The sequence below is a fragment of the Urocampus carinirostris genome, chromosome 8 (assembly GCF_059441175.1).
Source record: "Urocampus carinirostris isolate Australia breed hairy pipefish chromosome 8, RoL_Ucar_1.0, whole genome shotgun sequence".
Classification (NCBI taxonomy): Eukaryota; Metazoa; Chordata; class Actinopteri; order Syngnathiformes; family Syngnathidae; genus Urocampus; species Urocampus carinirostris.
Genome location: NC_142356.1, coordinates 10,669,074 through 10,689,951, shown reverse-complemented (window position 1 = coordinate 10,689,951; position 20,878 = coordinate 10,669,074). Strand labels below are relative to the sequence as shown.

The following is a 20,878-nucleotide window of genomic DNA, read 5'->3' as shown; positions in this document are numbered from 1 at the left end:
TGCCAGCATTGAGTTTTATTTCACAGTATGCTTCACAACTTCCTGATCTTCTCAGGAAATGATTAACTTGACACTGTTTCCAAAAGACCTAGTAAACATTTTTATTGACCTAAAACATGCACATATGGCTGGGTTTTCTGGGGGGGGGGAACAGAAACAAAAGGAATGAACGCTGAGTTTTATGAATGAACAGACATGGCCGTGTGTTTTTTTTTTTCAAATCCCTTTCGAATTCTTATGAGACAAAATTATGATCGGCGAACAGACTTGACATACACACACACATAGAAGCATACACACTCTAACAAATGAGCGTGGGTGCGCTTAAAAGATAGCAAATACTTGTCGGTTTGGACTGCGGCCATACTGAAAAGAAAAAAGTGCATCAACAGTTTTTTTTTTGTCATGAACGTGTTAACCTCATGAGTGCTTGCTTATACTGGACACTTACAGCAGTTATTCAATTACACGGCCAGAAAACGCTCCCTTTCTTTTCTAACCGCAGCAACTATTTTTCACTGTAACGCTCTCCTGCTATTCGTCACGTTTTACAGAAGCCGAATCGTCGTACAAATTGGACAGTGGTATACGATACAAAAATGATTACGTTTTGTATAAAAAGATACATTTATACATATGTACGCGCCCTGTACAGTCCGGTGTGTGCACCGTTCTAGTCTAATGCACGCACGCGGGCGAAACTATTTGGTTGCACACTCGAGTCCGTGGTAGTGAAATAAGAAAACGACCGTATTTTCCGACTATAAGGCGCGACGAAAACCCCGAATCGGCCGGAAATTTTAAGTGCGCTATTTGATCCGGTGCACCTCGTACACCGCAGAATAAGGTTGGGAATGCAAACAGTAAAACATTTTAGGGTGTATTACCCTATTTGTGCATTCATTGATGAATCGAAATACATTGCTGACCACAATCGCTAAACGCAGTAGGGACTCGAACCCAGACATGAAATTGCATTAAAGCTCTCATTATACTATCTTTACGCTGTCAGAAACACTGATTTGCATAGTGCATTCCGATCTGCTGAACAGTCCCTCCACTTCTTCACCAACAATGTTAAAGAATGGAGTCTTTCAACATAATACACTCTAAGCTAATTTAAGTACGTATACATACTAATCCGCAACTGGAGAGACTGTACTGTAACCTATCAGAATGCAGTATGCAAATCAGTGGCACCGTGAGTAAAACTACTGATTTGCAGAGTGTATTCCTATCAGCTTAACAATCACTCTGCTTCTTCACCAGCAAATGTTAGAAAACAGTCTTTCAACATAATACTACTATATAAGCTCTTCTACGTACGTATACATATTAGAACGCAATGTTATTGATGCACAGGTGACGGAGTGGAGAGACTGTTTAACCCATCAGAATGCACTATGCAAATCAGTATTCCTGGCACAGTAAGTAAAACTCCTATTATTGCAATCAGTAAAACTACTGATTTGCATAGTGCCTTTTGTTCTGCATTCTGATGGTTAAACAGTATCTCCACCTCTTCAACAAATTTTAGAGAATGAAAGACTTTCTGCTTTCTTCTATCAAATACTAAAACTTGACGTTACTGGCGCACAGGGAAGAGAAGTTTAACTGATCAAATTGCAGAACAAAATGCACTTTGCAAATCAGTGTTTCTGGCACTAATAATAGTGTTATAATGAAATTACATTTTTATTCTTGTATGATCTGTATTACTGGTCTAGTAGTTAAATATTGGTGCTCTCGCTGCCCGCAATCAAATTTGATTCACGTTGTATCGCGATTTTAGTCAGCGACTGATCAATCCATGCACGAATATATACCGTAAGTGTATACACAAGGTAGCTCTTACTGTGCCTCATAGTCCGGTGTGCCTTATGTAGGAAAACAAAATGCCATGATGAGACTATTTTTTGGGGGGTGCGCCTTATATTCCGGTGCGCCTTATAGTGCAGAAAATAGGGTACCTTTTAGCGGCAAGTCCAAAAGGAACAGAGCTAGAGCATTTGTTCCTTTTCTGTAGAAAGGCGGCAGCAATCCAAAAACTGTCCTCCCAGTTGCTACGCTCAAACATTAGGTCGTGGGCGGCAAGCCGCTTTTTTCGCCTCCCCTGGCCTCCTCCTTGCCGGTGCCGTTGACGGTAACCTTTCGAGAAGATGCTCCTTGTTTGGAGGAGACGGCGTGTCGCTGAGAACTGTTGGGCAAGGCAGCACCATTGGAGTTCTGGATAGAAGGAGAGGGTGTGTGAGGCGCTGGGCAGGAATGTGTGGAGGCTCTGGGGTTCTGGGCTGAGGCAGGACTGTGGACTTTGTCGCTTTGGGAGTCACTCTCAGAGGCGGGGCTGGTGTTGACGCCGTCTGAGTGGCCCTGGGCGGCCGACTGGGACGGCCTTCTGCGCTTCCTGGAGGGTTTGACCAAATACTGCAGGGGAATGGGTCCAGTCTGCAAAATTCAGAAACGGACGATAAGGACTATGACGGGCTTGATGTATTTTGATTACCAGTAAAAACCAAAAATGTTGTTTCCCCTTCTATTTTTGTGCTTGTTCTGTGTTTTACCATGCCCAACCCTATCGCTCCCCTACTTTCGACTTTCGTAAAACTGTAGATACGATCGTTTTTTTTCAGCATGTTGAAAAATATCCAGAAATTGCTATAAGTGAGATTTTGTATTGTGCAAATTTTTCCGAGTACGGGACAGTACTGTAGTGCTTCTTTCCGCCTCTACCGGCGTGTGGCGCTGTGAGAGGTCACCCAGCATCCACCCGGAAGTAAAAAATCCACTTCCTTTTCCTGGTTCCTATGTAAACATTCTATACCGTCTATGTCTATACTATCTCCAGTGCGCTAAGAACTTGGACATTTTTATAGTTTAATATCTCGTGCAACCGTTTAATATGGTTGGTGTAAAGTGGAAAGAAGAAGCGAGCAGTTTTATTTGAAATTCAAGTGGAATAAGAAAGCTTGATGCGGTTGAGAAAATGGCTTTTTTTCGTCCACTTTCTACCACAGAGGAGGAAGTCTAACTCTGGAAGCTCATCTTCCAAAAGTAAGTTAAACTCAACTTTATTTATCTTTATAGAGCTTATTATTTTATGAAATGTTTATTTTTTAGTACAAAACAATACAGGTTACTTATACAAGCCTTAAACATCCAAAATATAGCACTGAAGCATCTTACGATCAAAATCAACTTACAAACAATTGTCCAGAGTCTCATTTGTAAGTAGGGCAGTGTCTATAAATGTTTAAGTACTTTCTTCAACAAATAAATAAAGCATAATCAAACTCAGTTTTGCTCCCACTTTATTTTTTAATGTATACACTTGAAAATATTGAAAGGTGAAGTGAGGGTGCATGCGGATTGTATACAAAACCCGTGCCCTATTAAGTGCATCTTATGTGTGCCTTACTTACAGCATAGTGTATATACTCATACATAAGCCTACATTGCTCATAAGCAAACTCCTTAAAACTAAAATAGCCACAAAAAATATATAATTGATAAAGCAGTACTGCGATTGGCTGGCAAACAGTTCAGGGTGTCCCCTGCCCATTGCCCGAAGATAGCTGGGATGGGCTCCAGCACCCCCGCGACCCTACTGAGGATAAGCAGTGTAGATAATGGATAAAACGGTATTAAAGATAACAATGAAATAATTCTAAACCATTTAACGTACCCATTACTATTGCAGGGTTCCTACTGCTCATAGCACGTAAAATTCAAGACTTGTAAAGACTTTTTAAAGCCTTTTGATATAAAAATTAAGACCAAGTCAACAAAAAAAAAATCACAGTTGAAACAAACACAACATAACGCCATGTGAATTATTGGAAATATTAAACAAATTATTTTTTTTAAACCATTCCTTTTTAAAGCGCATTTTGGTCCAGTTGAAAACTTTACGTCTGAAAAACAGCACTCTTCCAAATTTTAGACATGGAAAACAATAAATAAATAGGAAGTTTACAGTATCAAGAATCCTCAGTCAAAACTGGCAGATAACTTCTAAAATCCATAGAACTCTTCTGCTACATTCATGAAGCATTGTTACCATGATGCATGAAAAATGACTTATTTACGTAACCATTTCAATTCAAACAAATATAAATCTAATTAATGTGTTTACATTCTTAAGACTTTTAAAAAATTAAGCATTTATTTTTAGAATAATGAGTTTAATGCCTTGTGAGACTTTTGAAGGATTCGTGAGAACCCTGTATTGACAAAAAAAAGCCAATAAAACGCACTAGATCACAATAAAACGAGATGTGATCCCTTTCAAACAAAATCGCAACATCGCGGTACTAGCTGAAGAGATCCGGTGAGAGGGGACCATGAAGACACACAGCACGGCCGTGGGCCATTGGTTGGCTATTCCTGTCTTAAGCCCTCTTGTGTTCTGATTTCAGTTCTGTATTTTCTCATACAGTAGCTGAGATAGCTCCTTTTTGTAGGGTGTACCTTCTGGTCATGAATCATGGTTCCTGATTGTATTTCAGCCAATTCATATACCGTAAATTCCGGACTATAAGCCGCTACTTTTTCCCCCAATTGGCGCTCGAGTACAAAAGGTAAGATTTAGACCGGTGGAATATATGCGCCGAGGAAGACTGCAACTTCTTAGTTTGTGCACAAATTAAATTAGCGTAGACATATCTTCATCATGCAAATTGCTAAAAAGAAAGGCACAGGACGCAGCTTTCAAGCTGAACACAATCGAGCAGTCCGATTAAGAAGGAAACAGAGCTACTGCACGTAAGCTTTACTTTGCGAGCGTGTTGCTAGCGTGTTTTTGATTAAGGGAGCGTGAGACGACGTCTATATGACAAAGTCTCATTCCCATACTGGAGGAAGACGACTTTGATGACGTCATTTGTAAGGAGGAAGATGGGGACGATTTAAAGTAATTTCTACATGTACGGTATATTTTCTTTAACAGGTCCGTTGTCTGTGTTGCGAGCGTGTTGCTAGTAGCGTTTTGCTACCCTTCACAGGCACGGTTTTGTATTATTATTAAAGCTTTGAAAACTCTCTCGGTGCACCGTCTTTCTTTGTAAATATGTGTAACCATGTATAATATATATTTGCAACTGTATATTTTTGTAATGTATTTATTTCAGAGACTTATTCTGAAATGTTTTCCACGGGCGAATAACAAAGAAGGGGCGGAGCAAACGCGGGCAGACGGGAAGTGGAGTAAAGGTGAGACGTGTTTGTTGTCGCGGCTGACAACAGTGGATATATATTTTTCCCACCCTTACCTTTGGAAATATACATTTTTTCCTTTGGATTATTTTCAACAGGACCCGGACGCTGCAGGTCTGCATCAAACTTTAACTACCGGTATCATTTTCCGTTCATTTTGCCGGCTGTAGTATTTGGACTGTGTAATTTATATTCAGTTACCATCGCGGGACTCAAAGTCGGGTTTGGGTTAATTTTGTGATCGTGTTGCATGTTGAAATGTGGGCGCGTGCGGCTTATATACAGGTGCGGCTTGTGTGAGTACAAAAGCGGTTATCCTCTTAAAATGTGGTGGGTGCGGCTTATAATCAGGTGCGCTCTATAGTCCGGAATTTACGGTAAATATGATTTCCTTACTCACCCGCCTCCACTCGTAGAAGTAGGCAATATCCATGAGCGTGTAGTAGTCTTTCAGAGGTTCATCCCCATACAACACCTCCACCTATAAACACATATATTTTGTACATCAGAGCAGATTGTGAAATACAATGACGTATACACTTAACGTTTTATAAAGGTTTGACATTCATTCTTCATCTTATTTATAATCACATTAAATATTTGACACAAATAAATCAATGTAACTGAAACAACAATTTTGGGGGGGATATATTTCAATTAGTACCATTTCTGTAATTAACTTAATGACAAAAATGATGTGCCCATCTAATCCATCACTCTGCTGTCAAGCAGCTGATAAAGTCAAGTTTATTTGTGTAGCACTTAATCACAAAGAGTCTCAAAGGGCTGCACAGACCACAGTCTATCATTACACCATCCCCTGATCTAAAACCTACATGAGGGCAAGGAAAAACACAATAACCTTGGCATTAGAAATAAGGAAAGCCTGAGAATGGACCGCACATGAAGTAATCCCCCTTCCAGGATGACCAGCCTACAATGGATGCTGTATAGGTGAGAGTGGAACCTTAAGCATATATAAAAAGACTGTCCCCCATGGCTCTTCTTGGCAATTAATGGCATATTTGCAAACGTGAGAAGTCTGAGGAACGGTCCAAAAAGGTTTGACTACCAAGAGAAGTTGGATGTCATGTAGTCAGTGTTAAAGCTGGACTTTCCAACAGCAGTGTTCTCGTTTGCCCGCGTCCTAGACACATCATTTTTGCCGGGGACGCATTGTGTCAAATCAACCTTTTTGCCCCGAAATTGTCATTATTAGCCGATTACTTTTTTTTTAACAAAGATTTACCGCACTCCAAACTTTTTGTCAGGCAGATCCGCCATTGTTGTTTTGGTCTCGCGGTTCGAGTTTTCGTCTACACGCCGATCTTGAGTTGTTTAGTGAAAAGTCCGTCTCTTTTTAGAGAACCGGCTTTTTCGGCTCAACTCATTCAAGAGAGCCGGCTCTCAAACGGCTCACTTGCTTTGATGCATTATATTACGAATTATTATGTTGTATAAAGAAGTTAAGATAAAAGGAAGTATAAAAGGAGAAAATGAAAAAAAGACAGGTTTGTGGTTATCCCTTTTATTGGTATATTACCAACAATAATTTGATGCAGAAAATGAATTAATAATTTGATGATTAAAACTGAATGAATATATAGATTTTTATTATATATTTGTCACCGATTTACAATTTTAACCTCGATAACACTACATTTTGAGGACCCATAGATCTCTGTTGGGACCCATAGATTTTTGAGCATGCGAGTCCCCGGGACCAATCACTTTTCACAGGTAAAGTGAACACAGAACAGGTCGATGATGCTAACCTAACCATAGTTAGAAATCTACCAAAGCCAAAAGCTTGTTAACTTGAAGGCTTAGCTCAGGGGTAAACCCAGTTTGCCTAGGGGCCTTGTAATATATTGATAAGGCGAACGAGGAGAAGCGTTGAAGACAGCTTCGCCAGTTCCTAGCAAGGTTGCCTTGCAAACACAAAATCCTTAATACCGTATTTTCCGCACTATAAGGCGCACCGGGTTATAGGGCGCACCCCCAAAAAATAGTTTTTGGTCCTATATCTTCCATACATAAGGCGCACCGGATTATAAGACGCTACAATGGGAACGTCGACAAAACAGTCAAATAGTTCAGTCCAACTTATTACCCCCTTAACATTCCGAAAGCTTGTAAAGAAGCAAATACGTGTCGTAGACACGTGCGGATGCGGTGTCCGTACGATGTCACTCAAATGCATCGTTCCAAATATCATTCGGAAGGTTAAAGTCTTGGGATTCAAGAAATGCCAACCATTCCTTAGTTTCTATTTTCTTTTTCGCTCGCAACTTTACTGTGCATATGACAATAAACACTTGGAATTGAGTTCAATTTAAAAAAAGACCCATCACAGAAACATCAAAATCACTTTGAAACAAGATACTGGGAAAATATATAGCCGGAGTAGCTCACCGAAGTCGTTGCGTTCAATAATAATGTGCAACCATGGTCCTCTTATATCCGTGAGTGTAGTAAATCCAGGAGAGTAAAATATTTACAAATACAGAATGGTAAATCATGTTTACTCTATGCCTTAGACAACCAAACTTGCTATTCACATTCATCTTTTTCGGCCAATTGCAGGCTTTGTTTCGCCCCTTTAGCCTATGCGAGCCTGTAAATGATAAAAAGGATCCGCCCCCTTTACCTCCGAATAACTTTAGCCAATAGTGATCGATTCAAATGATGATTGACACATTGGCTGGGAAATGAAACGCCGGCATAGGTATCCCAGCATACACCGCGGACCACATCGCCTACGAGGAAAAATCTAGTCGGCGGCTGCTTGCGACTTAATATTGATCCATATATAAGGCGCACTGTATTATAAGGCGCATGGTCAGTTTTTGAAAAAAATAAAGGCTTTTAGGTGCGCCTTATAGTGCGGAAAATACGGTACTTTGCAACAATGGTTTTTTTTGCGATGAGTCGTCTTATTGTGTTTCAAGTTGTGAAAAATGGGGCAGGTAACTTTATGGCTGGGCAGGCAACTTTTCAGAGTTCAGGGATGTGATTGAGGTGAGGAAAAGAAAGTCGGAAACCTAGCCAGGGGTTTTGGGGCCACAGTCCCCCCGGAAGCAGTTCTTTATAGCTAGCCACTCCTTGCACATCTGTTCTCCTCTGCACTATCGTACTACAGTGTTATTGTTACTGTTTACCTGAGTGCCCATTTTGCACATCTGGTTAGCTGCTCCTCTTGCACTCTTTGCACTACAGTAAAATACTATACATAGCCATAATTATTTAGTATATTATTAGTACTTCAATACTCCAACTCAATACAACATTTTATTTATATCTGTACATTCAAGGAAACTGTGCGAGTCAGATGTATCGACATTTCGTTCTGTATACACGTGTACTAGAATGACAATAAAGTAGATCTGAATCTGAATAAGGTCTTTTCTTCTGAATTGTTGGATGGCAGACTTCTTCCATTCTCGACGAAGTCTTAGCGGCTGATTATGCTAACGAGCTAGTACGTTTAGCGAGACGTAATATATTCGAAGGCCAACATTGGCTAGCAGCATTAAGGGCAAAGAACTGAAATCTCATTGGATTAGAGAGAGATGGACACATTGGAGCCCAATCAAATTTCAGTATACTGAATTCCGTGTCACCCCGACATTGTATGAGGAAATGTTGCCCCGACTCAAGTGATTGCAAAATAAAAGTACGCTTTAAGACTCTAAGTGTAGTATACATACTATCTTAAACTTAAAATATGGAAACTATGGAGGAAGTGAAAAAGTCGGAATTCCGACTATAGTCGGAAAAATCACATCACTGAGAGTTGTCTGCCCTGGTGTCCGCTAACTTTTTCTCATGAGTTTCAGACACCGTTATGTGTGGACTTACCTTATAGTTGCTGGGTATGTCCATCTTACTTCTGAGGAATTTACCTAAGTGCATGACGGACATGGCTGCTGGACACTGCAGGAAGCGTTTACCGTTGGACTGAGAACAAAACACAAATCCAGGGTAAGGACCACATAAATAAGTCCGAACAGGATGCAGCATCTAAATACACTTAACCTTATCTTGCATTTAAGTAAAAGCAGATTTTTACCTTGTCTCCATCCACCTCTGCACGCTGCCTCTCATTTGTTCTGCAGGCAAATTCAAGAAAATCGAGAGTGAGAATGTTGAGCAAACTGTTAACTCTGACAAAAAGTGAAAACTGCAAAATGATGTTAACCACGACCAGTATGATTGTTTTTTTTTTTAATGATTATTATTATTTTAGAATGTAGTAGTGTCTGAGACTGATTACCGTAAATTCCGGACTATACAGCGCACCTGATTATAAGCCACACGCGCCACATTTTACAGGCTTTACTGGCTTTGTCCTTACACAAGCCGCACCTCTATATAGGCCGCATGAGCCCACATTGAAAATCTGTTATGATGATGTAACACAGTTACAAGTTTATCCCGAATCTGACTTTAGGTGCCGCGATCGTGACTACAGATATAGTACACAAAGCAATCACCGCAGTCGGCAACATGAACGGAAAATGATACCGGTAGTTACAATTTAATGCAGACCTTTAAAGTCCGGGTCCGTTAAAAGTAATCCAATGAAAAAAATGTATATTTCCAAAGTTAAGGGTCGGAAAAACAAATATCCACTATTGTCTGCTGCAACAACAAACAGATTTAACTCAGCTTCACCCCACTTCCCGTCAGCTCGCGTTTGCTCCGCCCCATCTTTTTGATTCGACGGTAGAAAACATCACAATAAGTCTCTAAAATAAATACATTACAAAAATATACAGTTGCAAATACATATTATACATGGTTACACATATTTACAAAGAAAGACGGTACACCGAGAGAGTTTTCAAAGTTTTAATAATAATAATAATATAACTTTCATCCCAAACCGTACCTGTGAAAGGTACCACCACGCTACTCCTAACACGCTCGTTACGCATTAAGCGTAGCTGTTACAAAAAGCCGTACCGCAATTGCGAAATTCAGGGTAAACCGTCCTCATCTTTCTCCTTATAACTGTCGCCATCAAGGCCGTCTTCCTCCTTATAGAAAAGAACCTTTGTCATACGTACAATTCGAACGTAAACTATGAGGATGCAGTCTACCTCGGCGCACTTATTCCACCGGTCTAAATCTTACCGTTCGAAAAATTTCATAAATTGGCCGCTTCACTGAATAAGCCGCAGGGCTGAACATTTGGGGAAAAAGTAGCGGCTTGTAGTCCGGAATTTACGGTACTAGCTTTTCTGGGTAATGCAGTAGAGGAGAATAAAGATTTTCTTCCATTTCATCTCTCGGGAATGCCTGGGGAAAAGCTTTGTAGCGCAGAATGTTTCAGTGCTTCAGTTTGAGATATAAACGCTAGTCAGTTTGAGATACGAACATTTTTTTCGGGATGTCGAAAAATATCCGGACATTGCTGTAAGTTCAATTTTGTATTGCGCACCTTTCTCCGAGTACAAGACAATACCGTAGTGCTTCTTTCCGCCGCTACCAGCGTGTGGCGCTGTGAGAGCTCACCCAGCTTCCACCCGAAGAAGAAGAAATCCGCTTCCTCTTCCTAGTTCGTGTGTAAACATTCTATACTATATCTCCAGCTCACTAAGAGCTTTGAGATTTTATTGTCTAATATTTTGTGCATCCAATCGATGTGGTTGGTGTAAAGAAGAGGCGAGCAGTTTCATTTAAAATGTAAGTGGAATAAGAAAGCTTGATGCGGTTGAGAAAATGGTTGGATCGCTTTTTTTTCATCCACTTATACCGCGGAGGAGAAAGTCACCAATCTCTTGAAGCCCATCTTCCAAAAGTAGGATAACCTCAACTTTGTTTATCTTTATAGAGCATATTATTTTATGAAATGTTTATTTTTTAGTACAAAACAATACAGGTTACTTATAAAAGCCTGAAACATACTTATATGAACCTTAAACATACAAAATATAGCACTGAAGCAAGTTACGAACAAATTCAACTTACAAACGATTGTCGTAAGTAGGGAATTAATAATTTCATTTGATTACACATTTTCTCTGGCCATTGTTTACAATATCTCGTAATTTGGAGGGATATTTTGCATGCACATAGGTTCATTTCTGTGACTAATTCTGTACATTGTGGTATTAGTTTACGAGTTTATACGTGTCATAAAGAGAGAAAGACAACTAGTAGGTCCACATCTTGGAAAACATCTCTAAAAATAGACTCATGAGTACAAAAGCGTAATCAAGTTATCGAAACGTTGTAAATTCAGAACTGGATTTTGAAAATACCATCACAAAGAGAACTCACTTGTTCCTCTCGTAGAACTGTATTGACAAACTGATGATTTCGTCTTCGGCGATGTTAAACGTCTCCACGACTTCCCCTGGTTCCAGAACGCGATTGTCGGAGTAGAAATCTCGCCTCCGCTTCATCTCATCTGTGATTGGTTGATAACAGCACACGTGAGTAATGATGATACTTTCTTTTCAAATGTGCTATAAACTGGAAGGTTTTACCTTTGAACAAACCCGGAACCAGCTTATATACAATGTCTTGAAGAGTTTTGTCCGCTCTAAATAAATTGAAAAAAGAAAAGCATGCATTCAGTTAAATTTGCAAATGTATTTAAAGAAATGACAGTGAATGTGCCCCATGCATATGTACCTGATGCTGAGCTGCGGACATGTTTTGTGAACTTGGACGTCGCATCGAGGACAGAACTTATTGGTCTCCAAGAAAGCAACGATGCACGTTTTACAGACTGCAAAGAGATATACAATGCTGGCAATCACTACTACCGTAAAATCCGGACTATAGAGCGCACTTGATTATAAGCCGCACCCACCACCTTTTAAGTGATTTTCCACTTTTGTACTTACACAAGCCGCACCTGTGTATAAGCCGCGTGCGCCCGCATTAAAACTTGTGACACGATCACAAGTTTAACCTAGACCAGGCTGTAAATTCCACGATTGTGATTTTGTAGAGATTTATTGTTCTATATTCTTTATCAATTATCCGTTGTCCGACAAATCATGATACACTACAAAGCCAATAAGCCGAGAGACTTTCTCCCAGCCAAGAGGCTGAGTCAAGGTCCTAGCCTCCTAGCGACAAAATCCAAAAGTCAATATTACACAATCCTTGAACTACAGTCGGCATCATGAATGGAAAATGATACCCGTAATTAACGTATGATGCAGACTTGTATTTCAGGTGGATTGGCCGGTCCAAATTGTCCCTAGGTGTGAATGAGCGAGCGAGTTGTCTGTCCCTGTGTGCCCTGCGATTGGCTGGCAACCAGTTCAGGGTGTCCCCTGCCCACTGCCCGATGATTGCTGGGATGGGCTCCAGCACCCCCGCAACCCTACTGAGGATAATGAGATGAGATAATTATTTCAGCAATATTATTTTGTATAATTTACAATATTGTTGTGAACTGAAAAATCTTGAAGAGATAACTGATTTGTATTACCAATAAACTGTGATGATTGAAACTGAATGAATATAGATTTCATCTCATCGCATTAGCAGTACCGCTTATCCTCAGTAGGGTCGCGGGGGGGCTGGAGCCCATCCCAGCCATCTCCGGGCAGTGGGCAGGGGACACCCTGAACTGGTTGCCAGCCAATCGCAGGGCACACAGGGACAGACAACTCATTCGCTCATTCACACCAAGGGACAATTTAGACAGGCCAGTTCACCTGAAATGCATGTTTTTGGAATGTGGGAGGAAACCGGAGTGCCCGGAGGAAACCTACGCAAGCACGGGGAGAACATACAAACTCCGCATAGTAAGGCCGGGAGCTGGATTTGAACCCACGCAGGAGGTTCCCACGACCTCAGAACTGAGCCGCACACGCGCTAACCACTGCGCCGCCGTTCTGCCTGACTATAGATTTATATTACATATTTGTCGCCGTTTTACAATTTCAACCGCGATAACACTAAATTTTGGGGACCCATAGATCTCTGTTGGGACCCATAGATTTTTGACCATGCGAGTCCCAGGGACCCATCACTTTTCACAGGTAAAATGAACACTGCTTTTACCATGGAGGAGGAAGTCGCCTAACTTTTGAAGCTAGCTATCTAGCTAACTAGCTAGCTAGCTAGCTAGGTTGGGCGGTCGGTAAATAAATGGTGCACTGGGTTATAAGGCGCACTTTCAAATTTCTGGCCAATATATGTTTTTTAGGTGCGCCTTATACTCAAGAACACACAATAATACAAACAATTGTTAGTATGTGTGTACTTACAGGAATGGAGGCATTCTACAATAGTCGTAGCGTCAACCAAGTAACCAGCGCACAGTGGACAAGTGAGATGCGAATTGAGATCGGTGATTTTAATCCTGTTCAGCTGCATTTTGTCCATCTGGGAAGATCTGCGAGAAGAAACGAAAAGTCAGTGACGTTTTTGTTTTTTAAATACTTTTATTGAACAAAACCCATACGGATTTCTATTAAAATATTGTGTTGACATTAAGACCACAGTGTACAAACAATCCAAATTACAAGGAAATATAAACAAACATGCCGGGGGGGGCAGCACGGCGGCGCAGTGGTTAGCGCGTGTGCGGCACAGTTCTAAGGTCTTTGGAACCTCCTGTGTGGGTTCAAATCCAGCTACCAGGACCTACTGTGCGGAGTTTGCATGTTCTCCCCATGCTTGCGTGGGTTTCCTCCGGGCACTCCGGTTTCCTCCCTCATTCCAAAGACATGCAAATCAGGTGGATTGGCCGGTCCAAATTGTCCCTAGGTGTGAATGGGCGAGCGAGTTGTCTGTCCCTGTGTGCCCTGCAATTGGCTGGCAACCAGTTCAGGGTGTCCCCTGCCCACTGCCCGATGATTGCTGGGATGGGCTCCAGCACCCCTGCGACCCTACTGAGGATAAGCTGTGCAGCTGATGATATGAGATGCCAGGGGGGGAAACAGGTTACATAAAAATACCTAAAGGTTTAAAATATTATTATCGTAAATTCCGGACTATAGAGCGCACTTGATTATAAGCCGCACCCACCACATTTTAAGAGGATAACCGCTTTTGTACTTACACATGCCGCACCTGTATATAAGCCGCATGCGCCAACATGTAACACAATCACGAAATTAACCCAAACCCGAGTTTGAGTCCCGCAATTGTAACTGAGGGGGGGATTTTGTAAGGGTTATTGTTCTATATTCGTTATCAATTATCCATTATCGGTCAATTCATAGTTCACTACAAGGCCACGGGCCGAGACACTTGTTCTCAGCCAATAGGCCGAATCAAGGTCCTAGCCACAGAGCCATGCAGCGATCAGTGCAAAAGCACATGCCGACGCTTTTAAATTCTTGCGGCCGGCACAGTTCAACAACCACAGCCGGCATATGAAGTACACAGTCCAAAAGCAACAGCCGGCAGATTGAACGCAAAATGATACCAGTACTTAACATATGACGCAGACCTGCAGAGTCCGGGTCCCGTTGAAAATAATCCAAGGGAAAAAAAATGTATATGGGGAAAAATATATATCCACTATTGTCCGCTGCGTTCACAAACACGTCTCACCTTTACTCCACTTCCCGTCAGCCCCCGTTGTATTCGCCCCTTCTTTTTGATTCGCCCGTGGAAAACATATCAGAATAAGTCTCTAAAATAAATACATTACAAAAATATACTGTTGCAAATACATATTATACATGGTTACACATATTTACAAAGAAAGACGGTACACCGAGAGAGTTTTCAAAGCTTTAATAATAATATTATAACTTTCATCCCAAACCGTGCCTGTGAAGGGTAGCAAAACGCTACTAGGAACACGCTCGCAACACAAGGAAACGGGTCTGTTAAAAAAAATATACGGTACTCGTAAAAATCACGATAAACGGTGCTAATCTTCCTCCTTATAACTGACGTCATTAAAGCCGTCTTCCCCAGTATGGGATAGAGACTTAGTCATATAGACATAGTCCTACGCTCCTCTATTAAAAAACACGCTAGCAACACACTCGCATATATTACACCGGTTTGAATCTTACCTTTTATACTCGAGCGCTGCTGGCGGCTGTTAGAAAAAGTACATCAATTGGCCGCATCACTGAATAAGCCGCAGGGTTGAACATTTGGGAAAAAAGTAGCGGCTTATAGTCCGGAATTTACGGTAGTTTCAATTACATTCTGGTTGTGAGAAATCTTTATGGACAAAACGTATTGTTGAACTTCACATTGAAAGGCAATGAAATGGATTTATTTTACCCGTAACTTTGTAGAATTTAGCTAAAATGATAATAAGATTGACAATTACTAAAGGTTTCTTATGGCTCGTATTTATCTTGGAGTCATATATTCCAAGCACAATATCCGTTCAAAATAGTTTGATGGTATTGTCAATCTTTTCAGCAGTGCTGGGAGTATCGCTTTACGCAATTATTTTTCCCAGTACCAAGTCCTGTAAAATGTTGTCACTCAAATGCCGATACTTTTTGAAAGCAGATCGAGAATCACAACGTTTGCTAAAATTTGGCAGTTGCTCTTTCGCTCATGAAATCCCATACAACCCTATTCACGCCGGCAATACAAGAATCAAGCTGTGATGTTTATATCTACCCTATATCTACTACTTCTGTATCTAACTGTATCTAGTTATGTAAGCTGTATTTACAATTGTAAAATATTGTTTTAAATCTTTTTATTTGTAAAATTGTTTTTACAGTACAACATGCCAGGAGAAAAAGAAAACGTCTTGGACAGTACCCAGAAACTGAGATGGAAATATTGGAGTGGTTTGAAGACAAAAGAAAAAATGGATATGGAGTGACTCAACTGATATTTTACAAGCTCTCACAATTGCGTAAACCAATATGAAGGTTTCACTGCTTCCATTGATTGGTTTACAAGTTTTCTTCTATTTATTTCATTAGGTAACTATTTTAATCAGTCTTAGAAGGTCAGCTTTAATGAGAGTATCTCCAGTAATCTGTAACTACTGTAAATTCCTATAAGCGGCTACTTTTTTCCCTAGCTTTCAACCCTGCGGCTTATTCAGTGATGCGGCCAATTTATGTCATTTTTCTAACGGCTGCTAGCGGCGCTTGAGTGTTGCTACCATTAACTGCCCTGTCAAAGCTATATTATTATTATTAAAGCTTTGAAAACTCTCTCAGTGTACCGTCTTTCTTTGTAAATATGTGTAACCCATGTATAATATGTATTTGCAACTGTATATTTTTGTAATGTATTTATTTGTATTTATTTTAGGCACTTATTCTGATACGGGTGAAGGAAAAATGAGGGGCGGAACAAACGCGGGGTGCCGAGTTTAAGTGTGGACCGCTAAAGGTGAGGGACGGACAGGGAAAGAAGAGGGGGTAAAAAGTTGGTTAAAGAAAAAGGAGTTGCGTAAGTAAATGTGTTCATCTGATAGATTTTTCCCACCCTTACCTTTGGAAATGTACACTTTTTTCCTTGGATTACTTTCAACGGGACCCGGACTCTACAGGTCAGCATCAAACCTTAAGTACCGGTATCATTTTCTGTTCATTTTGCCGGCTGTGATATTTAGACTGTGTACTTCATATTCAGTTACAATTGCGGAGAAGATGATTAAGTAACACTTTTTAATCAACCCTTTCTTCAAAGTTTTACTATGGTTTACTGATTGACTTGCTCCCTCATATCTTTCAGATTTAATTTCGCCCTATGTTCCGGTCTGGAGCCTACAAATGATCCCAAGAGCAAAGAAGAGATCCGCAAGTTCGAGAGTGTTCTCCATTCGGGCCCCGGTGCTGTGGAATGCTCTTCACCCCTGAGATTCGATCTGCAACCTCGGTGGAACTGTTTAAATCCAGGCTTAAAACACACTTCTAATCTATAGCATATGAATAACCTATTTTTCATGTTGACAAAATTATTTGTTTTATTTGTTATTGCAACATCCTTCGCAGCCTGGTCATCCTCATGTGTGGTCCCTTCTCAAGGTTTCTTCATTTACCTCATGTTGAGGTCCGTGAGTTTTTCCTTACCCTCATGTAGGTTTTAGATCAGGGGATGGTGTCATAATAGTCTATGGTTTGCAATAATCTGTGGTCTTAGAGCCCTTTGAGACTCTTTGTGAATTAAGGGCTATAATAATTAACACGACTTGACTTGACATGAGGAAAAGCATAACATGTCCACTCCGCTTATCTATAGTGGAACCAATATTTTATTGTAAATTTAATAATATGGTTCACAAACATGTCGGAACTCTTTCAAGTACTCATTGGATACTAGCTTCTTTCACATTAGTAGTGATGGCTAACTTAAGCATTAAATTACCCTCCTATTGTATAGTGACTTGTTTACCTGACTGCCCATTTTGCACATCTGGTTGGCTGCTCCTCTTGCACTCTTTGCACTACTGTATAATACTATACATAGCTATAATTATTTAGTATATTATTAGAACTTCAATACTCCAACTCAATACAACATTTTATTTATATCCGTACATTCAGGGAAACTGCGGGTCTGATGTATCGACATTTCGTTCTGTATACACGTGTACAAGAAGGACAATAAAGTATGTCTGAATCTGAATCTATTGCTGTCCCCCATGTTACTGCTATGCATTGTAAGAGGGGAGACATTTGTCCTGTGTAATTTTTCATTTACAGATGTATATTCCTACCTGTACCATTTATCTTATATCTCAGGAGGCAGAACGTTCGTCTTGGGATCAATAGATCGCAGGTTCGATTCTCGGCTCCTCCGGTATTATAAGTCAAAGTGTCATTGGGCAAGACAATGAATCCCTAATCATGCCCCCAATAAGCAGGTCGGCACCTTGCATGGCTGCATGGTCGCTATTGGTGTGTGACTGTGTGTGTGAAGCACATTGTAAAGCGCTTTGGGAGGTCATCATTGACTTGAAAAGCGCTATATAAATGCAGACCATTTACAGTTTGAACGTCCTTTCAGATAAAAGGTTAAAAACATTGAGTAATTTACATTTTTTTGAGTGATGGTTATCGTGTTGAGTTGGCACCGAATACAGTGGGACCTCGCTACTTCGCGGTTCACCGTTCGCGGGTTCAGAGCTTCACGGGTCTAAATAATAATAATAATATAAAATAATATTTTTTTTTAAGCATTTTAATTTAATTTAAGTTGTTTAAGTTAAGTTCTAAGTTGTATAATTTAACAAGATATTTTTATTTACAGCAAAATAATAAACACTGTATAGGTGATTTAAGGTTTTAATTTAATATTCTTGTCAGTTTTCATTTATATTTATGTTCCAAAAACATTCAGTTTAAGTGTGTTCAATAAATGTTTATCCTGGTTGGCCCGCGACTTTGCAGATTTTCACTTTTCGCGGGTGGTTTTGGTCCCCATTAACTGGGTCTAAAAAATAATAATAAAATAAAATAATTTTTAAAAAATGATTTTTTTAAGCATTTTTGAAGGGGCGTCGCTACTTCGCGGATTTTCACTTTTCGCGGGTGGTTTTGGTCCCCATTAACCGCGATAACCGAGGGATTACTGTAGTAAAATGGACTCGGGTAAATCTTGTGCATTCCCCGCACTTGGCAGTTGGGTAACAACAAGAATTTCCTCCATTTTCATCAATGAAACATATTTATGGATTTTTGTTTTGTTTCAAAACACATGTAAGCCAGATGGAGGCGTGTGATCCTCGGGACTAGTAAATAACTCGTTATTGGTCAGTGAGCCACGATTGTCTAGCTCTTGTCCTTGCTGCAACAAAGAAAGCCAAAAGCGGTCAAATTCATTGCAAAGACCTTGAAGGGGGTAGATAAACAAAAGCTTTGTCCCGGGGAGACCCGAACCCCGTGCATCCCAAGCGGTTTTGCATGCACAGCAGCCTGCTATTGAATAGCGCCTGTGTGGCCTCCTCTTAAGGCATCAGCTCGGCTCTTCGGAGGGAGCAGCAACAAAGACGGAGCCCATTTGCGCCTAGCTTCCCTTACTCCCGCTAACGAAACGACGGGACGCATCGGGTGTGGGGAAAAACACCCGAAAAACACCCCAAAACGCACGGGTTTAAAAAAATCCAACGGGTACACAAAGCAGCCATCTTAAATACACTGACAGGGCTTGTATGAGGAGGCGAACAAGAGAGGCTGAAAATGTGACACAGTGAAGAGGGAGTGAGCAACGATCGCGAAATTTTATGAACAGGCTTATAACTCTTACCTGATTTGACATCGACGCTTCCTTTTCCAGAAACACTCTTAGCACTTGGTTACAATTTGCAGCAGCGCCAGAAAATGGCTTTTTTTTTCTACAGCCGCGTCAGAGGACTGCCCATTTTGGATCACGTGACATTATTTTGTCGCCTAGTTCACGAGGCGCGCTGGGTGTCCGTTCCACCGCCGGCCTGTGGGGGGCGTTAGACTAGATGTTGACTTTTTGGGAGAGTTGACTGGAATTAGACCTGTTTTGAACATATGGGCCTAACCAGTTCGTTTGGGGGCTACACCTGACCAATGTTCCCTGTAATTTTCCACGGGTCTGAGCGTTCACACAAAGTCGGTGAGCAACGCTTGAAACAACAGTGAGCAATGGCAATCCCAAGTGTGGCAACTAAATCATTATCAAACACGTCCAAAACTTGACATCAAGTTACATTTTGCTGAGTTTCCGGCAATGCAAAATAATTTTTCTCTTTTGAATGAATTGACTCATGTACTATTGCAAAGGTTGTACGGCCTACAAACGTCGTTTGTTCTTACAATTCTTTCACAAGATATCCATTTCTTTTTATTTCCTGATATATTTTGTCGCATAATATTAACATTTTTGGGGGCTTATTTAGTCGGTTGTAAGATACAGAACTGTACTTAATAACATTTTTTTGGGGAAGTATAATGTTGGCGACAAGATTCACTGATATAATTGGAAATGATTTGAATGCAACACAAACATTTTCTTCTTTTTTCTGTGTTTTTTTTCCACTTTTTTTTTAAATTCCTTTAAAAAAATCTCATTGTGTTTATTTTTTTCAAGCTGTTACTTTTTTCTTTTTGCTCTCTATTTACTTTTTTTCCTACATTTCTTTCTTTTGTTTCTTTTTTTCTCAGCTTTTCACTACTTTTTCATTTTGGTATTTTTTTCTTTTTTGTTCTATTCCCCTCTTCCTTTAAGTCATTTTGTGCATAATTTTACATAATATCTGGTCATGTTGGGATTAAAGAAGCAAAAACAACCCGAAGAGCCGTTTAGGACCCGAAAGAGCCGGTTCCTTTTAGTGAGCCGAGCCGAAGAAGACGATTCTCGACAAACTCTACTAACTTTACTCAACTTCGTTCGACTTCGACTCGACTTCAAAATACCGCATTTAGGACACAATGTCAGGGGAACCCTAGTATTTTTACCTTCATGCACTGTAACTTTGACTTAAGTCGCTTCTTAATGAGTAATTTTGAGCCCTCATTTTTGTGCGCTGGCTAGATTTTCTTGTGCGCTGAGAATGTGCGAGCAGTGCGCAATTGCGCACGCGCGCAGCTCAGAGGGGACACTGCCCCTGACACCCCTGAATTCAACCCGAGCAAGCCAAGACAAAGCACATTAATTTGTATAGCCCTTAATCACATAATGTCTCAAAGGACTGCACAGGTTACAATGACACCATCCCCTGATCTTATGCCAACATGCAGGCAAGGATAAACTCAAAACCTCAACACGAGGGAAATAA

General features: G+C 40.5%; 1 protein-coding gene and 1 long non-coding RNA gene across 2 annotated transcripts; one reads left to right on the top strand and one right to left on the bottom strand.

The window, feature by feature from the left end:
- LOC148360695 (polycomb group RING finger protein 2-like) lies at positions 1-19,495 on the bottom strand. Its single transcript, XM_088341590.1, has 9 exons — positions 19,378-19,495; positions 13,452-13,579; positions 11,857-11,953; positions 11,709-11,764; positions 11,500-11,629; positions 9,284-9,323; positions 9,073-9,171; positions 5,612-5,692; positions 1-2,445 (listed from the first exon to the last, which is right to left on the bottom strand). The coding sequence occupies exons 2-9, from the start codon at positions 13,567-13,569 to the stop codon at positions 2,077-2,079; spliced, it is 990 nt and encodes a 329-aa protein (XP_088197716.1). The 5' UTR covers positions 13,570-13,579; positions 19,378-19,495; the 3' UTR covers positions 1-2,076.
- Positions 13,451-17,184, top strand: LOC148360696 (uncharacterized). The gene is made up of 3 exons (XR_015851088.1): positions 13,451-13,598; positions 15,893-16,100; positions 16,864-17,184. It is a non-coding gene; the product is annotated as an uncharacterized LOC148360696 (long non-coding RNA).
- Positions 19,496-20,878: the final 1,383 nt, after the last annotated feature.